Here is an 18,725-nt window from a genome sequence, read left to right as displayed (position 1 = left end):
GCATAGTGTATTAGCAGTTTCAAAAATCAGAAATGGGGGAACTTACCTATTGGCCTGCTTGGCTTTGAACTGAAGAGATGGCTCTGATCCCTTTAACTCTTGGGGTGGCTTTGCTTGCGGGAGTCCGGGAACTTCAAATCCTCCATCGTGTCACATTAGCTCAGCCAATGGGATCCGATTATCAGGTTGTGGAGCAAACACCTTGGAAAGCATAAAACTAGAAAGAGGTAGGTGAGAGGTCAGCTTTGGTGGGAAGAGGGAGCATGGGAGCTGGGCAGGAGGTGAGAGGGGGACAGGGAGGGTGTCCCAGCCTCAGTAGCACTTTGCGGGTTTTAAAGGACATTCACATCCATCACTTTCCCGGCTCCTTGCAGGTATAACTGCAGGTGTTTCACCTCACTTCATGGGGGTGGGGAGCCCCCACCAGGAGTTAAGAGTCTGGGCCACTAGCTTGTTAGAGTCAGAGGCGGCCCTGCAGTCCCTCCAGTTCCGGTCGGCGCGCTGGGCCCTTCCTTCCACCCACCGGGGTCAGCACAGGAGCCCGGCGTGTGCACAGAGGTCTGTGTTCGTGTACTCGGATGCCCACAGGTGTCCCTGGAAGTTCACAGGTGTATGGCCCCGTGCACTCGTGCTGCCCCGCGGGGGCCTTGCGGCCTGACGGCGGGTGAGATGCCCGCGGCTGAGCGGAGCTGAGCGAGTCTGCTCAGCGACCCCGGGGCGCGGGAGTCATCTGGCCCAGAGTAGGCCTCGCTCTGCTCCTTTCAGCGTCCCGCTTCTGCCTCTTGGGGTCTCCTCCCTTCCCAACCGTCTTGGGTTTCCCGTTTCCCCTATCAGTTTCTCCGACCGGGGCAGGGTGTTCGGCTCCGTGTCCCCTTTCCAGCTGCTCTTACTAATCTGGCGGCCGGAGATCGGAGAGCCTGGCTGACTTTGCTAGGGGCCCTGGAGAAGGGGAACTGAGCGACGGGGCGAACTCCCGGGACCGAACTTAAAAGACGCTGCGGGCACGATGCGATAACTCTGTCACTCCATTCCACCAAAACTCAAGACACCTCCCCACCCTCAGTCCCGCTCCCCACCGGGGACAAGGGGAGGGGTCTCATCTGCAACGCTAGAGGCCACCCAGCTGCGCCCACCTCACCGCCCACGGCAGCTCCGCTTTCCCCCGCGCCCCGCCACCCCATCTCCTGCCCCGCGTCCCAGCCAGCCCCCGGCCACAGCACAGTCCGCTCCAGATCCGCGCCAGGTTTCCTTCGCATCGCTGGGGTCTCCGCCCCTCCGAGCGCCGCCGCCGGAGCCGAGCCGGAGCGTAGCGGCGGGAGCCACGCGCACCTCCCGAATCCCGAAGCACTAGGAGCCCGAGCCCGCGAGCGGGTCTGAGCGGCGGTGCTGACCCCGCCTTCTATCAGAACTCCGAGTCGGGACCGGACGGCGCGGCCGGGTCCCCGCGCCTCATCGGAATTTGACCCTCGGAGCTCCGAGGTGACCCCTCTCTGCGCTGTCGGCCTCGATCGGCTTCTCAGCATCCCGGCCCTGGCCCTGGCTCGGGAGAGGTAGGGGGATGCAGCGGGGCCTGGGGGCGGGAGGCTGGAGTGCTCCTCCCCGCGGGATGGGGACAGCGGAAGGCCACGCCCCGCCCCCAGGAGAAGCAAGCCGCCGCGCCCCCTACTGCCCAACCCCTGCAAGTCCCGGGGATGATAGTAACTTGAGACCCGACTTTGTTCAGATGTTGAGAGGCGCCTTCCCTCCTTCACCCCATCATCATTTGGCTCCCACCGTTCCCCAGAGTCTGGCAGTGTCCGGGGAGACCCTTGCCAAGTAGACAGCTTCCTTTGGGATCTCCCTGCCTCCTGCTTCCCCAACAGACCGGGACGACCCTCCAGCACCCCCTCTCCATGATTCTGGCCCTCTGGGGCCCCCGGGCACCCCCGTCTCCCCAGCTCCACGGTCTTCCTCATCCCCTGCCTCTGCCCCACTTCACCTTGTCTCCCCTGCCTCTTCTGTCAAGTCCGTTCTCTTTGAGCCTCTTCCCTGGTTTTCTCCTCTCCCTCCTTGACCCCTTTCCCCACCACACACCCGCTGGGAGAAGGGGGTGGGTGTGTCACTCTGCTTTCTATTTCTGGCCTCCTTGGGGACGGGGTGCAAGCTAGGAAGTTTTGTGGGGTTTTTTGGCATCTACTGGGCTCTGAATCACCAGGTGTCATGTCTGTTATTATCCATGCCCTCCAGATCCTCTCTTGATGGCCTTTGTCTCCTTTCTGCCTCAATTCTGATCATTGTCTCTCTCTTTGGGTGCTTCGTATAGCCGCCGTCTCTTTGTCCCTGCCTTTCCTCTCTCCGTTTGTCTTCCAGCTCAGAGAAGCTGCGACCTCAGGGGCATTAATATTTCAGGTGTGTGGGGTGAGGGAGGAGGGGAGAGTTGGGCTCCCGGCATGCCCAGGGATGACTACACTTACCCTCTCACCAGAGTGGATCAGTCATATTTATGAGACTGAGAGAATGGATACAAGGATGATAAGGAAAATGCTTCCCCCTTTCCTGGAACCTGGCCCATAGGGGGTGCTTGGACTACATCTCCCATAGTGCCCTGGGGCATAGGGCTGCCTCCGCCTCTGCCTCCACACCTAATGGAAGTTATAACTCAAGGAGCCAGGTTGGAGGGTGGGAATGGATCAGAGTGTGTAACAAGAGTTGTGGGGGCCAGCTGGTTGTTTTGGCTTGGCCTGGAACCCCTAACGTACTTTGATCCCAGCACCCACCTCCCCCAGGGCTTACAGACCTTGGAACCTTTCCATCTCCTGCAAAGGGAATAGGAGTAGAGAGTGCCGGGGAAGAAAAGACACAGGGTGAATTGGCAAGCTCCCTCTTCTTTCCTGTGGCTCTGGGAATCCCCTCCCCTTATACCTATCCATATCTGAGATGTAGACACACTCTTTGGAACTAGTCTCCCCATCTTGAAAGAGAGAGGGAAACCAACATCTAGTTGCATGTGTGGCAGTCTTCAGGTTGCTCACATTCTGCCCGCTTTGGGCAGCAGTGGAGAATTGTTGGAGTTATCCCTGAACTGCCAGCTTGTATCTTCCAGGGATTCAGGAACTGCTAGTGAGGTTGTCTGGAAATCCAAATGGGAGCCTCAAGCTAACCTACTTATCTCTGGGACCGTCATTCCTAGAGCCTGGCACGAGGAGTCTGATTGAGCTCATTTTTGGCATAGAAATTGCTGACAGTGGAGAGATGGCAGTGGGGGTTCCTCTCGCAAGTTCATCTCTGGTTCTGAGTCAGCTTAGCCCTTAGCACTTGGAACCTTTGACTCCTGCCAAGGACCCAGTCATTCCTATTCTTATTCTTCAGGCTGGGGTCAGAGATCTCCCCACTGGCCTCAGAGTCAGGAAAATGGAACTTTTTGCCTGGCTTTGCCCAAGCTGAGTCACCTTAGGCAAGATCTTAACCATCTTGGGCCTTGATTGATTTTATCTCCATGAAAGGATGGAGCCAGATGGTCCCTGATGGCCCTAAGAGCCTAAGATCCTCTGAGCCTGTGCTTCCCCTCCCCCTCTTATGATACTGGCCTGAACTACCTGACCTCACCCCAGCTTATGTGGCAGAGCCTTGAGAATCAACATTAGACTGAAAAAAAAAAAAAAAAAGGAGATGGAGCCCTTGTTTGAAACTTGCTGGTATAGGAAGGACATTGTGTTTACATAAGCCATGTTTGCGATATGGAAACTAAACTGAAAGTGAAAGTCGCTCAGTCCTATCCAATTCTTTGTGACCCCATGGACTATACAGTCCAGGGAATTCTCCAGGCCAGAATACCTGGAGTGGGTAGCCGTTCCCTTCTGCAGGAGACCTTCCCAACCCAAGGATCGAACCCAGGTCTCCTGAATTGCAGGCGGATTCTTTACCAGCTGAGCCACCAGGAAATCATCCTTAAGCCACCCCTTGCTGCCCTTGCTGGTCCCATCTCTCAAACCCATGTCATGTTCTATAAGGCTGAGGCAGCCCTGTGCTCCAGGGCACTATGGGAGATGTAGTTCAAGCACCCCCTGGGCCAGGTTCCAGGAAAGGGGGCAGCATTTTCCTTATCATCCTTGTATTCATTCTCTCAACCTCAAATTAATATTGCCGCCCACAAAATAGCTGGCATGTGTGTCCCCTGGGATGTTGGTTACTGAGGCTTATGTAGGTTACACAAGGGAACAATTCTACCTGGCTGAAAGAGAGAGGAGGGGATTTGATTGGTTTATTTTGTTGATCTGGAGAAGAGAGGTCTAGAAATGAGGAGTCATCTGGGCTTGGTCAGGGAGCTTTCTCTTTGGCCCTGTCTCTGAGCAGCAGGGGAAAAGAACTGGATGCCAAAGGGGTAGCAGATACACAGGGTACTGACCCAAAAAGGAGACTTGGAGGAATGGGAAGAGCAGGGGCAGCCTGAGTGGGACATGAAGCAAGGATTACAGGAAGAAATTTCCAAAAAAGAAGAGAGAGAGAAGGGAAGGGACTGCATCTCTACAGGTGAAGTCAGTGGGGAGAGGGCGTAGGTAATCTTGGCGGATATATGTTTGCTGAAGCTCCAACAGAGCTTTTTTCAAAATAATCACCTAGCCCTGGAATGAAGCCAAGTTTCCCTCTGGAAAAGGAGGGAACAGACTCAAAAAGGAAAGGGCGGTTTTGATTACCCTGAGAGGAACGGCTTGACATTTTCTAATAGAACTGTCCATCTGTCCACTCCTTAGTTTATGTTTGAATATGTGGGGTGGAGGGCACTGGGGCAGCGATATGGAGAGATCTGATGTCTACACCCCCACTCTTTGTTCTGGGATGAGCAGTAGTAGGAGTCCGGGCAGTTGAACCCTCTCCTTCCCCTCTTTCTGACAGCTGGGAAAGAGGGCTCTGGGAACCCTCCTGGGGGGAGTGGAGGTGATGGGAATTTCTTCACCTGTCGTTCTGCAGAGAGTTGGTGCAGCCCTTGAAGGGGGTGGGGTCCCTCTATTATCCCCCCAGGGGCCTTCTGTTCTTAATCTCAGTTCTGGGGGTGACCAGGGTGATCAGGGATGAAGGAATTCAAGGGGTAATGAGTGTGTGAAGAGCATCCCAGAGGGTGGAACAGCACAAGATTGGGAGTTCTAGTAGCTGGTGGTGGGAGGGGAGCTGCCAGCCCTCTATTCCCAGGGTCTGTGAGAAGAGAAGGGGTTTTTAAGTAGGAAGGGCTTGTGTGGATTGCGTGGAGGGGGCCTGCTGTGGAAATGGGGTGCTCTGACCCCCGCGCTGGGTTTTCTCTTTTCTTCAGGATCATGAAGCTGGAAGCCAGCAGTGATGGAGCCACCTCAGAGGTTTCTAAGCCCAAAAAAGACATGGAGCCAGATGCAGAGGTATGCTCAGAGATCCCAGGAGGCCAGGGTCGAGTTCAATCCCAGATCAGGGCTTGAGACTGAGTTCAAGCTCCCAGGGCTTGGGACCGAGTCAGGACCTGAGGCCAAGGGCAAGTCCCTGGGTCCAAGCCCAGTTCTGGATCGGGGCCTGAGGCCGAGGCCGGCCCTTTGGACTTCATAGTGGCCACAGAAAGGGAATTTGAAGAGGTGTTGGCCGTCTTGGGTGTGTGTGTGTGTTGGGGGTGGGGCGGCGGGGAGAGCATCGACCGTGACCTTGACTACCTTCCCAGCCGCTTCCACAGCTGGCTCTAGGATCCCGACCACAGAGCAGTGCCGGCCAAGTGCAACAGAGGAACAGGTGAGAGCCGAGGGTTCGGGAGGCAGGTGAAAAGGGATTTGGGTGCATGGGTCTTTGGGAGAGGACGAATGGAGCCTCTCCTCAGCCCTGGTCCGGTTGCTGAGGAAATAGAATCGGCTTTTGGAACCAAAGAGTAGGGCGTGTGACTCCAGGGGCCTGGTCAGTGAGGGTGGGTGAGGGGTGTGTAGAGCTTGAAATGGCGGAGGAACCCAAGAGAAGGATGACAGCTTCAGTATTTTAGGATTCTTTTGAGGAGTTTCTGGGGGTAAGAACACAGAAAGAGGGGAGCAGTCAAGAAGGAGGAGTCTGGGGATGGGAGCAGCTAGAATGGGGTCCAGACCCCTGAGTAGACTTAACTCTCCCAGCAACAGAGCCTGCTTGGATACAGGGTGGGCTCAGAGATGGCTGGGGGCGGGGCTAAGAGGCAGTGGGGCGTGGCAAGCGCCTGGGGTGGAGCCAATGCGAGGGGGCGTGGCGAACGGGCAGGGACCTGACGCGCCCTGGGTCTGGAGCATCTCAAGCGGTGGAAGAGACGCCCGGGAATGATCTTTCTGCAGGCTTTCGAATCCGAGACCCGGGTGCTGAGGAGAGCTCCTTGGGCAGGTCACGGGTCTGGCCTGGCGCCCCGGGGGAATGACAACGGAGTGCTCAGTGTGTGAGAAGAGGCGAGTCCTTTGAACGGAGAGCCCCGTCGGAGAGCAAACCCCCACACACACAATGGCCTCGGTCGCAGATCGAGAGGGAGTCGGTACACCGGATCGACGCTGGGGAGACGCCGCTGGCGGAGGGACTGCGCAGTGGCGTCCCCGGAGCGCTGCAAGAGGGTGGCCCGGCTGCTAGAGCCCTTCTGTTCGCAGCTGGTAAGAGACAGCACCTGGGGGATCAAAGTGGCACAACTCACCAGGGACGATCAGCTAGGGCCCCAGGAGCTGAAGAAATTCCGCCTAATTACCAAGCAGAACAAAGGAGCTCGGAGGGCTGGGCCTCTCCTCAAGGGGCCTCCGGGCTTTGTCCCCCCTTTCCTGCAGTCAGTCACCGCCTTTCTTTCACTGCCCGCTCTGCCCGGTGGAGGCGCCCATGAGCCCTGCCCTGGGAATCCCAGTCCTTACCCAGACCTTGTTGTCCAGGGAAAATCAAACAGCTTCCACTTCCAATCTTTAAGCCCTGGATCCTTACTCTGGAAGGCTGGAGACCAGGCGTCCAGGCTTCGTGACCCTGCCTCCCCTACATGGATCCCGCCTCAGTCCAGGAACCAAAACATCCTAATCTGAGCCTTTGTCCTTTACGTCCGCCTCCCCCATCCTACCGTGATCAGGGGCCTACCGCGATCAGCTTCCCCTGCTTCCACTGTTGACGCCCACATCCCCAGTTCCCTGACTACTCCACGTCGATCCCCGCTCTTCTCTGGGATCCAGGTATTCGGAGGCCTTGCCCCTGGTTCCTCCATGCTCTCACATACCTTACTCCACCCAGTTTCGCACCGTCGGCCCTCCCCAGGGACGCAGATGGGAGCCCATGCGTGTGACTGTGGAAGTGAAGATGCCAAGAGGCGCCAGGCTCTCAGCTCTCCCACCGCCCAGAGCCGTGCTTGCTCGTGCCCCACGCAGGGCATCCTTTTGGTCCAATTCAACTCGTAGGCGCTGCTAGGCCTCCGGCGTCTTCTCGCAGCTGCCTGGGGAGGCCGTGTGGAAGGCTGGCAGCGACCTGGCACGCCTTCTGCTGTCGCCCTCCTTGCAGCGTGACAGGAGAAACCATCCCAGGAGTGGCCGCCCTACTGGCCGAGTGAGAGTAACCTGCGCCTCCTGGCGGCCAAAGGCCTGAAGTGGCGCATGGACAGCCGCGCGCAACCGCGCGGTGCTCACGCTGTGCATGCGCCCTTTCCACATCCCGCACCGCGGCGACAGCACGTGGCGCTACCTCCGCATCGATGCCTTCAGCAGCGACGGTGCGCAGAGGCAGAGCCAGCTTCTGTAGCATCTGCAGCTCCAGAGCCCATTTCAGTCTCAACGTCGTGTGCCAACTCTTCCCTGCGCCCCAGTTGTGGTCACAACTGGTGGCTGACTTCCACCAGGCTGACTGGGGGCTTGCACTGGTCAAGGGCTATACTGAACAGTACTTGCTGGAGGCCGACAACTAAGGCCTCTCCAGTCGAGTTGGAGAGGAGAGAAGATGCACTTTAGACCCACCTCCTTCCGCGGATCCCCGCCCCCACCAAGCCCTGGCCCTACTGCTTCAAGTCCCGCCCCTTACCCCTGCTCTTGGTCCTCAGTCTGTTGTTCAGTCGCTGTCATGTCTGACTCTTTGCGACCCCATGGACTGCAGCTCGCCAGGCTTCCCTGTCCATCACCATCTCCCCAAGCTTGCTCATATTCATGTCCATCCATTGAGTCGGTTTTGCCATCCAACCATCACGTCCTCTGTCGTCCCCTTCTCCTCCTACCTTCAATCTTCCCAGAATCAGGGTCTTTTCCAATGAGTCGCCCCTGTGCATCAGGTGGCCAAAGTATTGGAGCTTCAGCTTCAGCATCAGTCCTTCCAATGAACACCCAGGACTGATCTCCTTTAGAATGGACTGGTTGGATCTCCTTGCAGTCCAAGGGACTCTCAAGAGTCTTCTCCGACACCACAGTTCAAAGCATCAATTCTTCCTTGCTCTGACGCCTACACTTAGCCGCGGTCTGCTCCTCCCTTCCCTATCCCCCTTACCTCTCTGCCATCTGGACTCTAGCGCCCCCAAACGCAGTTGCCCACACCCTGATCTGAACCGCCGAGTTTGGGGGAGCCACTTACTGCTATTGTCCACCCATCCCCTTTCCCGGCCAAAGAATGAGTTCCTTCACAGCTTCAGAGCCTTTCCCAGTCGGTGCCCCGGCCTAGGAATGTACTTTGCCCTTTCCGGCTTCTCCCTTCTGCCCCCTCGTGGAAGGAAGCTGTCAGAAGTACGCGCGACGCCCCCGCGCCCAGCCGACAGCTCAATTCATACTGTTTTCTTCCTCCCCATCTTTCTCAGGCCCTCAGAGCTTGCCTCGCGCTCCTGCCTCGCCTAGTCTTAGCCTCCTGTGCCTGGACCTCTCTTAGTTCTCCATTTCTCATTGCCGTTCCCCATGAACCCTTCCTCACCCTCTGTGTGTAATATGGAGAAAGACTCTGTAAAGGAAATAAATTTATAATGCTCCACCTCCATCTGGCCCCTGCTTATGCTCTGGCGATGCACCTTTTTGAGGCTGCCTCCCCTGACTGGGGTTTCCCCCAGCTTTGCAGGATTTTGCTGGCTCCCTTCCCTATGCCACCAACCGGGAGCCTGAACCAGGCCTGTGAATCAGAGAGTTCCGGGTGGGGAGGTCTGGTATAGCGGAGGGCAGGTCCCAGAGCCTGGTGCGAGGCTATCTCGTCCTTCTAGCGGGGCTGCCTTTTAGCACAACTGAAACCCCCACCTCCAGATATTTCTGGACACCCCTCCCATCCTCTTTACGCTTTCTGTGGACTTTGACAGTCTTCTATTTAAATGCAAGTAGTAACAGCTGCACTTGCACAGCGCTGTCTCCAACACGGGATTCTGACGTCTCCCGCAGAGGGAGGACACGGAGGCTCCGAAAGACCCGAGTGACTTCCAAGTGGCTCACAATAGCTGGGAGCCTGGCAGGGACTAGAAACCAGGTGTCCCCAGACCAGAGCACATGTCAGAACCTCACTGTAGCTGGAGCTTCCTGTTGGACAATGGACAGTCATTGTCCAAAGGGAGTCATTGAGAGCCGGCACGGCGGGGTGGGGGAGTCGGGGGGATGGAATCAAAGGCGTGGACAGAGGAGGGCGACAGGGGGTGCACGGGGGTGGACCAAGGGGACAGCCTCTGTTCCCCACTTTCCCCCGTTTCGGCTTCCTGTGCCTGGTCGAGCTGCCGAGCCTCCTTGCCACTTCAACCATGGCTGTGTTGCAATAAAACGGGCCCCTTAGCCCACCTTCTGTGTCTGTTTCACTTCTTGTCAGTGAGGAGGGCTGAGATGCATTGTCCTCCCCCACTTCCCCAGCAGCCTGTATTAGAGAGGATCTCTAAGCCCTGTGGCAACGGGGCTAATGACTTCCTGGAGGGGAGCTGGGGAGGGCTGCTGGCCGTGGCGCGCCCCCACCCCCACCCCAACCAAGCGGCAGAAAGAAGTGATTGCTCAGAACCGAGGCGGGCAGCGGCGCGGCGCCTGGACCGGCCCCGGGCCTCGCTTTCCCCTGGACCGGGGGCGGGTGTGTGCGTGTTGGCCGGCGTGGGGCGGTGGAGGGGTGGTCCACTGCTGTTTCAAATTCTTGCTCTTCTCGCAAGTTCCCCGTGGCATCCGGAACCAGCCTGCCTCGTCCCCACAACTCAGGGGTCTAACTCCCAGCTGTCGGCTCTCTCGTGGCCAGTGCTCCCCTTCTCCCCGTTCCTGGGTGGGCACCGCACCGGAGGGGCAAGAGGTGGAGGGAGCCTGGGCGCCGCCCCGCGGGAGCCGAGCTCCGGAGCGGCGGGGACTGCGATCCCGAAAAGTACCACGCGGGGGCGCCAGGACCTGCGCGGACGCGGGCGAGGCAGCGCAAGGTGGTTTCCGTCCGTGTGAGTGTGTCCATGGGCGTCTTTGTGTGTCTGTGTTTCTGTACATGTGTGTACGAGTCAGGGGGTGTCTGGGTGGGATGTATTCGGGGCTACGCGCCTGGCGTACCCAACAACCAGGCACTTCAAGTGGCTTCTTGATAAGGAGGATTCTTGATAGGTTACCATGTATGTGGGCATGGGGAGGTGGGGGACTCTGTATTGTTGCGTGTGCAAGGCATAGCCTGTGAGCCTTGGATTTTTGAAGTTATATCCCTTTAGCGCTTTTACCCCCTCCCATCATCCCGTGTAAAAGACATCGAGGGCTCTCAACCTGAACCTCCATTCCACTGTCTTGGTTACATCTTCAACATGTGTCTGGGTGACTCTGCTAGACTAGGTGTGACATTGTGTTTGTGTAAGAGGGTGTGTCTCAGGATATCAGTGTAACTGTGAATGATAGTGGTGTGTGTGGCAAGTGGATGTTGGAGAAGTCTGGCTCAGGATTATGGAAACACACAGTCTCCTTTCTCTTGTTAGTTTGTGGATACCATCTTCATGGTGTGATGATGTGATGGTGTGATGGTGTGTGTGTGTGTCTTCCTTTCTCAGTCTTTCCAGTAGCTGTCTCTCTTTGTGTCTCTCCTCATCTCTGTCTCTTTTCCTCTCTCTCTTTTCCTGTCTTGGTGACTCATCTCTGCGGCTTTGCCCTCCTCCGGCTTGCTGGGTCTCCCCTCCCCCACCCAGGAGTGGGTGGGGGTATGAGGTAATAGGACCCTGGGATTAAAAATCAGGGTGAGGACCCCCTTCCTATTATTCATCTTTCCCAGACCCACCAGTAGCCCCTAGCCCTCTTTCAGTCCCCTTCCCAGGACTCCAAACCCTCCTGAACTGGGGTGGGCAGGGGATAGGCAATGATGCATTCTAATGGGGTCATTTCCAGGGGGTTCTAAAGCACCTTCTTTCAATTCAAAGTGAAGACCCCAGCCTCCCTCATAAAGTGCCCCTCCCTGCCGGTCCCCCCCCCCCCATCGATGACGCATTAAAGGCTGCAGAGGTGAGTCACCGGTTGGGGGGAAGGGAAGAAGAGAGGGGAGTGAGCTGCACTGTGGGGAGGGGGACCCAACCCCCTACCCTCTTCTTTCCCAAACCTTCTCAGGGAAAAGACCCAGTGCTCTGTCCCTCTTCCTTGGTTTTCCAAACCTTCAGCTTGGATCTCTACTTGGTTGGACCCCATCTTCTCTTAGCACCCACCTGGAGAGTATGAGAGATTCAGAAACAAAGACACAGAGATGGATTTGTACAAGTATCTCAGAGCAAACAGGCATCTCCTCCTACTCCCCGTCTCAGCTTTGCCTTTTCCAGCTCTGTCTCTCTCATTGCTCCTTCTTTCCTGCCATCTCCCTCCTCTCTCCAATTCCAGGAACCTGTCCCTAGTCCAGCTCTTTTCCAGAAGCCCCTAGAGGCAGTAGGATGTGAAAGGCACAGCACATCTTTGCGAGGTGGGGTGCGTGTGAATGAACTGACCCCAGGCAGGGAACTGGGATGGAGAGAGGCACAATCAGACCCAGAGATTCAGAGCCCATGCAGACATATTCTAGATGGTGGAATCACCAACACTGTTGCCCTTGGCTTCTCCCTCATTGTCCCCTCCCCCATGCCATAATGACTGAAGCTCCCCTGGACTTCTGGGCTGAGTGGAGGAAGAAAAGGTTAGAGAAGAATGAGGGAAGGAGGGAACACGCAAAAGACAGGGGGGGGGGAAGCTTGAACTTGGGGGCTGCAGAAGAGTGGCTAAGATACTGAGACTTTCCTGCACAGAAATTTAGAGATGAAGGTAAATGTGGGGGAGTGGTAGGACAGATCAAAGGCATGTGGAAGTCACAGAACAACATATATCAATAAGCACGGAAGGATCCAGAGAAATGCACAGACACAGGGGTACACACACATTGTTGACGCACCAAGCCAGTTGATGCTTTTCAGACACCAGCAGATGCCCAGAGTGGATGCACTCAGACTCCCAACGGCACAGGTATACAGGCACTCAGAGGAATCAGGACCCACAAACACTAATAGTCACACACAGACACCTGGAAACAGGCAAAAACACAGCCCCACAGATTGAAAGAGAAAATTTATGTATTTAAATTGGAACGCTCCCATGCCTATCCATTCTCTATCTGATTAAACGCATAATTGGCCTCCCCATTCCCTTTCTTTCCACCCCTGTTTCATTAATCTCTATACACACAAACACAATGCATACATATGTACATGCACATACACAAGCCCGCGAGAACACAGTTTCTCTAGATGCCTGTCTCCTTCATCTCATACTTGGTCTCTTAGCCCCATCAGCCTCTCACTCTGTCCCCCTTGCCTCCCTCCCTCTTTCCTTCTCTCTTGGATGGCTTCCCCTCCCCCCACCAGATGTCTGAGCCATCTCTCTCTGATTCATCCTCCTCAAGAAGGTAACGTGACCCCCCCCTCCCCATTCCACTGCTCTCAGTAACCAGGCAGGGAGGATAAAGGGGAGGTGGGATGAAGAGGAAGAGGAATAAGGGGAACCCACAGGGGTAGGGGGAGGCCCGAGATAGTTTGGGGGGAGGGGGATGAAGCCCAGTCTCAGGTCTGCTGCCCCCTCCTCTCCCTCCTTTCTTTGGCATCTTCACAGTCACCTTGGTTCTCCTTTCTTTTTTTTTTTTTCTTTAGCCTGATCCTTCTACCTGTTCCAGATGCCTGCCTCCCTGCCTCCCTCTCCTGCCCCCATCTCTTCTCTTTCCTCTATCTCTACTCCTCCCCACCTTTTTCCCCGCAGAGCTGATGGGCTTTCTTCTGGGAAAGTGGAGCCAGTGATGGACCCGAGAAGCCACTGCTGGCTATAGAGGGAAAGCACGTGAGTGTGCGTGTGTGTGTGTGTGAGAGAGAGAGAGAGAGAGAGGAGAGGATGAGGGTCAATACTAGGAAGATGAGGAAGGGGGTGAGGACTGGCTCTGAAAGAGTCTCTGAGCTCCTGGCAGCCAGCCCCAATCCTGGTTTCCAGAGTCTTAGGGCGAGGGTGCCCTGTATGTGCCCATGGGCAGCCCTGTGTCCGCAGTTCTTGTGTGTCTGGCATGTGTCATTCCACTCCCCGCTCTCCCTGCCCACACCCCCGCACAGCTCTCTGCCTGCACCGCAGCCCCCTCCAGCTCCCCTCCCTCCCCTTCATTCCTGCAGTGGCTGCTCCCCTCGCCTCCTCCCCTTTCCCTGCCCCCTCCTCATTTCCGTCCCCGCTCCGCACCCCCGCCTACGGCTGGTCTCCCTTCACTGGACCCGGCTCGCTGATGGATTCTCTTTGCGCAATCTGTGCGTCATCGCCCCCCACCGTCCCCCGCCCGCCGCAACCTCTAACTATCCAAGCCCCCAACCCCAACCCCAACCCCTCTGACAGGAGATTCGGACAAGGGGTCTGGTGGCAGAGAGAGGTGATCTCTGACGTTGCACTCCCACCCTCCACCCCCCACCCGCATCGCGTTCAAATCTTCCCTTTAAGCAACGAAGAGAGATTGAACTGAGTCACCACCCCCCCACCTGCACAACCCCCTCCCCACCAGGTCTGCTCTCGTCCTCCAAACGTCCTTTGGGGGGTAGCAGCGGGAGGGGAAGAAGCAAGAAGGTGGTGAGGAGAGGTGGTCTGAAAAAGGGCACAGCGGGGGCGCCAACACACGCTACAGAGTCAACTGGACAGAAGGGCAGACACACCTTTTTCTCCAGACACGCACCGACCACGGACAGACACGACACAGAGGCACACATATCCTCAGTCTTTCCCCTGTCTGTTCCAACTCGGATACTTTGCGTCCAGATCATTCAAACCGCAAGATTCACCCATGTGCCCCAGCCCAGGGCACGCACCCCGCACCGCAGGTCCGCGGACAGCGCCCGCAGGCGCGCAGAACCATCCCTCCTCTTCAGGTTCACGCCGTCCTTGGGCGTGTTTCCCATGGACCCTGCAGTCAGGAGACGGGGAGTCTGGCTCCCTCCTCAGTTCTGGAGTCTTATCTTCCCCCTTCCCAGTATGGATCTCCTACTGGGGCCCAGTCAGACGCTGAGAGTGCCCCCACCCTATTCCACTCGCCGGGTTCCCGCCGCTGCAGGTTGCTCTGTAACCCACCCTCCTGCCTTGCAGCGGCTCTGCATTCACCCTTCCATTCATTCTTCCATTCATTCATTCATCCTTTTCTCCTTGTCCCTCCTTCATTCATTCATAGCCCCCTGCCCCGCCCGCCTCAGCATTTCATTCATTCATTCCTTCATTCATTCATTTCCCCGGTGCTAGGCTAGCGCACGCCCCTCCAACCGAGGCCCGCAGCGCGCAGGCGCGGGCCGGGAGAGGCACGCATCCTCCAATCGTTGGGCGTCCTCCCGCCTCTAGGCGCCCGCCCGCTTCCCCATGAATGAACATTGACGTCAATGGGGCGGGGCTATTCCCACGTGACCCCGCGCGCTCCTCTTTATAAGGCGGTGGCGGCGCGGGCGCTGTCCAGCGTGCTGAAGCTTGAGCGAGCGAGTCTCCCGGAGCCGCGCGGACCCAGCTGAGCCCAGCGCACTGGACGCCAGACCTCGACCATCGCTCGTATCCTAGCCACCGCTCGGAGCCGAGGCGGACGCATCCCGATCTTCCCCTGTCCCCACCCCGCCCCGACCCTCTTCTCCACCTCCCGCGTCGTGGCACCAGCTGGTAAATACTCTGCTGTCCGTCCCTCAAACCCTCGGCAGTCGTGGGCGTGAAGGGAGGGTTCTCTCTCCCCACAGATGGGAGTGTTGAAAACACAGCGGGGAGCCCCCGGGAAGGGTCCCTGTAAATGGGGGAGTCGCCGCTTTTCTCTTGCTGCTGAAGTCGCCCACGCACCATCCGGGGAGTCCTGCGGGGAGGGAGCAGATTTTTTTTTCCCCCTGCATCCTTGCTGCTTAGTATGTGGGCGCTGGCAGTGAGATGGCTCAGGGAAGGGGGCGAGGAGGCACTGGGGGAGCAAGGGTTGCAGGCGTTTCCCCATTTACACGATTCCAGAGATCGGCACAACATCGTCCTCCTTTGCTCCTAAACGTCCCTTTTCTGGGTAAGGTCAGGGAGACAAGGGAAGCCCCGGATTTCCTGATTAAATATGGGGGAAGGGGATATAAAATCAGAGAGCGGAAAAATTCTTACAGAAACCCTCTCTTTCTTTGGTCCCTTCTATTTTTTTTCCCCACAGTCTCCGGCAGTCCTTCGGTCATGAAATCGCTCAGGTTGCCGGCTACTGTCCTCTTCTGCCTGCTTCTACTGATCAAGGGGTTGGGAGCAGCGCCCCCCGGGCACCCTGAGGCTCAGCCACCTCCTCCCAGCTCTGAGCATAAAGAGCCGGTAGCTGGGGACGCAGTGCTCGGGTCGAAGGATGTTAGCGCCCTAGAGGTCCGAGCCGCTCGAAATTCAGAGCCGCAGGACGAGGGAGAGCTTTTCCAGGGCGTGGATCCCCGGGCGCTGGCCGCGGTGCTGCTGCAGGCACTCGACCGCCCGGCCTCGCCCCCGGCGCCCGGCGGCTCCCAGCAGCGGCCAGAGGAAGAAACAGCAGAATCTCTGCTGACCGAGACCGTGCGCAGCCAGACCCACAGTCTCCCAGTGCCAGAGACCCAGGCGCCCGCGGCCCCTCCTCGTCCTCAGACTCAGGAGAATGGTGCCGAGGCGCCCGATCCCTCGGAGGAGCTCGAGGCGCTAGCTTCCCTGCTTCAGGAACTGAGAGATTTCAGTCCGAGTAGCGCCAAACGCCAGCAAGAGACGGCAGCAGCAGAGACGGAAACCCGCACGCACACGCTGACCCGAGTCAACCTGGAGAGCCCCGGGCCGGAGCGTGTGTGGCGCGCTTCCTGGGGAGAGTTCCAGGCGCGCGTCCCGGAGCGCGCGCCCCTTCCGCCCCCTGCTCCCCCGCAATTCCAGGCGCGTGTGCCAGAGAGCGGACCCCTTCCCGAAGCCCACCAGTTCGGAGAAGGAGGGTCCTCCCCCAAAACACACCTAGGTGAGGCATTGGCACCCTTGTCCAAGGCGTACCAAGGCCTGGCTGCTCCCTTTCCCAAGGCGCGCCGGCCGGAGACCTCCCTCCTGGGCGGCACTGAGGCGGGGGAGCGCCTTCTACAGCAAGGGCTGGCGCAGGTAGAAGCCGGGAGGCGGCAGGCGGAGGCCACCCGGCAGGCGGCGGCGCAGGAAGAGCGGCTGGCCGACCTCGCCTCTGACCTGCTGCTCCAGTATTTGCTGCAGGGCGGGGCTCGGCAGCGCGGCCTGGGGGGTCGGGGGCTGCAAGAGGAGGAGGGGGGCGGGCGAGAGACCGCGAGGCAGCAGGAGGAGGCGGAGCAAGAGAGACGCGGCGGGGAGGAGAGGGTGGGGGAGGAAGATGAGGAGGCGGCGGAGGCGGAGGCGGAGGCGGAGGAGGCGGAGAGGGCGCGACAGAACGCGCTCCTGTTCGCCGAGGAGGAGGAAGGCGAAGCCGGAGCCGAAGACAAGCGCTCCCAGGAGGAGACGCCCGGCCACCGACGCAAAGAGGCCGAGGGGGCAGAGGAGGGCGGGGCGGAGGACGAGGACGACGACGAAGAGATGGACCCGCAGACGATCGATAGCCTCATTGAGCTGTCCACCAAACTCCACCTGCCCGCGGACGACGTGGTCAGCATCATCGAGGAGGTGGAAGAGAAGCGGAAGCGGAAGAAGAACGCCCCTCCCGAGCCTGTGCCGCCCCCCCGAGCCGCACCGGCCCCCACTCACGCCCGCTCCCCGCAGCCCCCGCCCCCCCCCCCCGCCCCCGCCCGGGAAGAGCTGCCCGACTGGAACGAGGTGCTTCCGCCGTGGGATCGGGAGGAAGACGAGGTGTTTTCCCCGGGGCCCTACCACCCTTTCCCCAACTACATCCGGCCGCGGACGCTGCAGCCGCCAGCCGCCTCGCGCCGCCGCCACTACCACCACGCCCTGCCGCCTTCGCGCCACTATCCCGACCGGGAGGCCCAGGCGCGGCGTGCGCAGGAGGAGGCGGAGGCCGAGGAGCGCCGGCTGCAGGAGCAGGAGGAGCTGGAGAATTACATCGAGCACGTGCTGCTCCGGCGCCCGTGACACGCCCCGGCCCCGCCCCCCGCGCCCCCCTCCGTGTCGTTCCTTTACCCCTTGGTGTTTGCATGCGCCCGGCCCCGCCCTCGGCCGCCACTCAGCCCCGCCCCCCCCCCCGCCCGCGGGCCGCCCCGCCCCCGCGCTGCGCACAGACCCGTCAAGACTTCTTCGCTGGTGGGAAGCCCGAGATCCTCAAACTCACTCGCGGGGATCTCGGGGCCAGCATGGGCGGACGGGTAGTTTGTGCGAGTCCCTGCCCCCCACCCCCCCGACTCCCCATGCGGGACCCAGTCCCCACCTAGTCCCTCTCTCGGGATGTCCCGATCTGAAACCGGAAAAAGCATTTCCAGTTAACTATGTGAAATGTCTTGTCTCCCGCCCTTTGGGCCTCCCAAGAGCCACTCTGCCCTCTCTGGATCGCTGTGAATTTACCCCTTCTTTCCCTACTCTGTTGTAAATACCCCTCACGGAGGAAATAGTTTTGCTAAGAAATAAAAGTGACTATTTTATTAGGACTTTGTTCTCGGTTATTCACCCGTCCCCTTGGGCCTGTGTGGTCCTTCCCAAGGGGCGGTGAGGGAAGCGCCAGCCACCTCCTGCTCAAAAGCGAGGGTTGAGTGATAGAACCTCTTTCAACCATACTTGAGGGGCGGCGGTAGAATGGGTTCACATCCTTTAGAAAGCGCTAAGTTCCACTACCAGCTTGACCATTAGTCAGAAGACCCCAGGCCCTGGGCAGAGAGATGCAGAGTGAATAAGGAACTGCAGCTCTGAGCCACCTAGTTAAGCTCTTTGAACCATCTCAGGGCCACTTAGGCAGTATGGGTGGCTCCCCACTACCCCTGCTCCACCTTACCCACCTACCTTCCTTAACTGCTCCCTAAATTCCCTGGTCCTACCTTCTTCATATGATCAACACCTCCTATGGGGAGGTGTTGGCAGCTAAAGAAACATCCTGGTTTTAGCTGCTTGTCAAACCTTTTCTAAGCATATACATGCATGCTCAGTCGTGTCCAATTCTTTTGCAAACCTGTGGACTGTAGCCTGCCAGGATCCTCTGTCCATGGGATTTCCCAGGCAAGAATACTGGAGTGGGTAGCCATTCCCTTCTCCAGGGGATCTTCGTGACTCAGGGATTGAACCTGAGTCGCCTGCACTGGCAGGCGGATTCTTCACCACTGAGCCAACAGGGAAGCCCTGCATAGGACATACTTATCCTAAAAAATCATTATTCATTATTATAAGAAATTGAACTGGGTGTCTTTTTTTTTTTTTTTTGCCCTAAATCTGGCAATCCTAGTTCCAGGGAAGAGTGGAATGGAATGGGCAGGG

The 18,725-nt window shown here is 58.2% G+C and overlaps 2 protein-coding genes across 3 annotated transcripts; both read left to right on the top strand.

Moving 5' to 3' along the window:
• The first annotated feature begins 224 nt into the window (after positions 1 to 224).
• On the top strand, positions 225 to 9,474 carry NAT16 (N-acetyltransferase 16 (putative)). Its single transcript, XM_070362565.1, is given in 11 exon segments — positions 225 to 1,550; positions 5,285 to 5,394; positions 5,482 to 5,589; positions 5,669 to 5,724; positions 6,377 to 6,520; positions 6,522 to 6,692; positions 7,332 to 7,369; positions 7,371 to 7,465; positions 7,468 to 7,577; positions 7,579 to 7,718; positions 7,720 to 9,474. Coding segments are annotated over 10 exon segments (1,110 nt in total). The 5' UTR covers positions 225 to 1,550; positions 5,285 to 5,288; the 3' UTR covers positions 7,862 to 9,474.
• A 422-nt stretch (positions 9,475 to 9,896) lies between these two features.
• Positions 9,897 to 17,495, top strand: VGF (VGF nerve growth factor inducible). Of its 2 annotated transcripts, none has more exons than XM_070362352.1 (3): positions 9,897 to 10,291; positions 14,786 to 15,005; positions 15,520 to 17,495. In XM_070362352.1, exon 3 carries the CDS (start codon positions 15,540 to 15,542, stop codon positions 17,397 to 17,399), a length of 1,860 nt encoding a protein of 619 aa, XP_070218453.1. In that variant the 5' UTR covers positions 9,897 to 10,291; positions 14,786 to 15,005; positions 15,520 to 15,539; the 3' UTR covers positions 17,400 to 17,495. The 2 variants fall into 2 exon arrangements, with proteins under 2 accessions (XP_070218453.1, XP_070218452.1); XM_070362351.1 differs by having other exon boundaries at positions 9,897 to 10,306.
• The last annotated feature ends 1,230 nt before the right edge of the window (positions 17,496 to 18,725 follow it).

Source organism: Bos mutus, chromosome 25, assembly GCF_027580195.1.
Source record: "Bos mutus isolate GX-2022 chromosome 25, NWIPB_WYAK_1.1, whole genome shotgun sequence".
NCBI lineage: Eukaryota > Metazoa > Chordata > Mammalia > Artiodactyla > Bovidae > Bos > Bos mutus.
The sequence above is the reverse complement of the archived record's forward strand: the minus strand, read 5'-3'. Positions and strand labels throughout refer to the sequence as shown.

Excerpts from the sequence above, each read along its gene's own strand:
- VGF (XM_070362352.1), top strand. The coding sequence starts at position 15,540 with ATGAAATCGCTCAGGTTGCCGGCTACTGTCCTCTTCTGCCTGCTTCTA.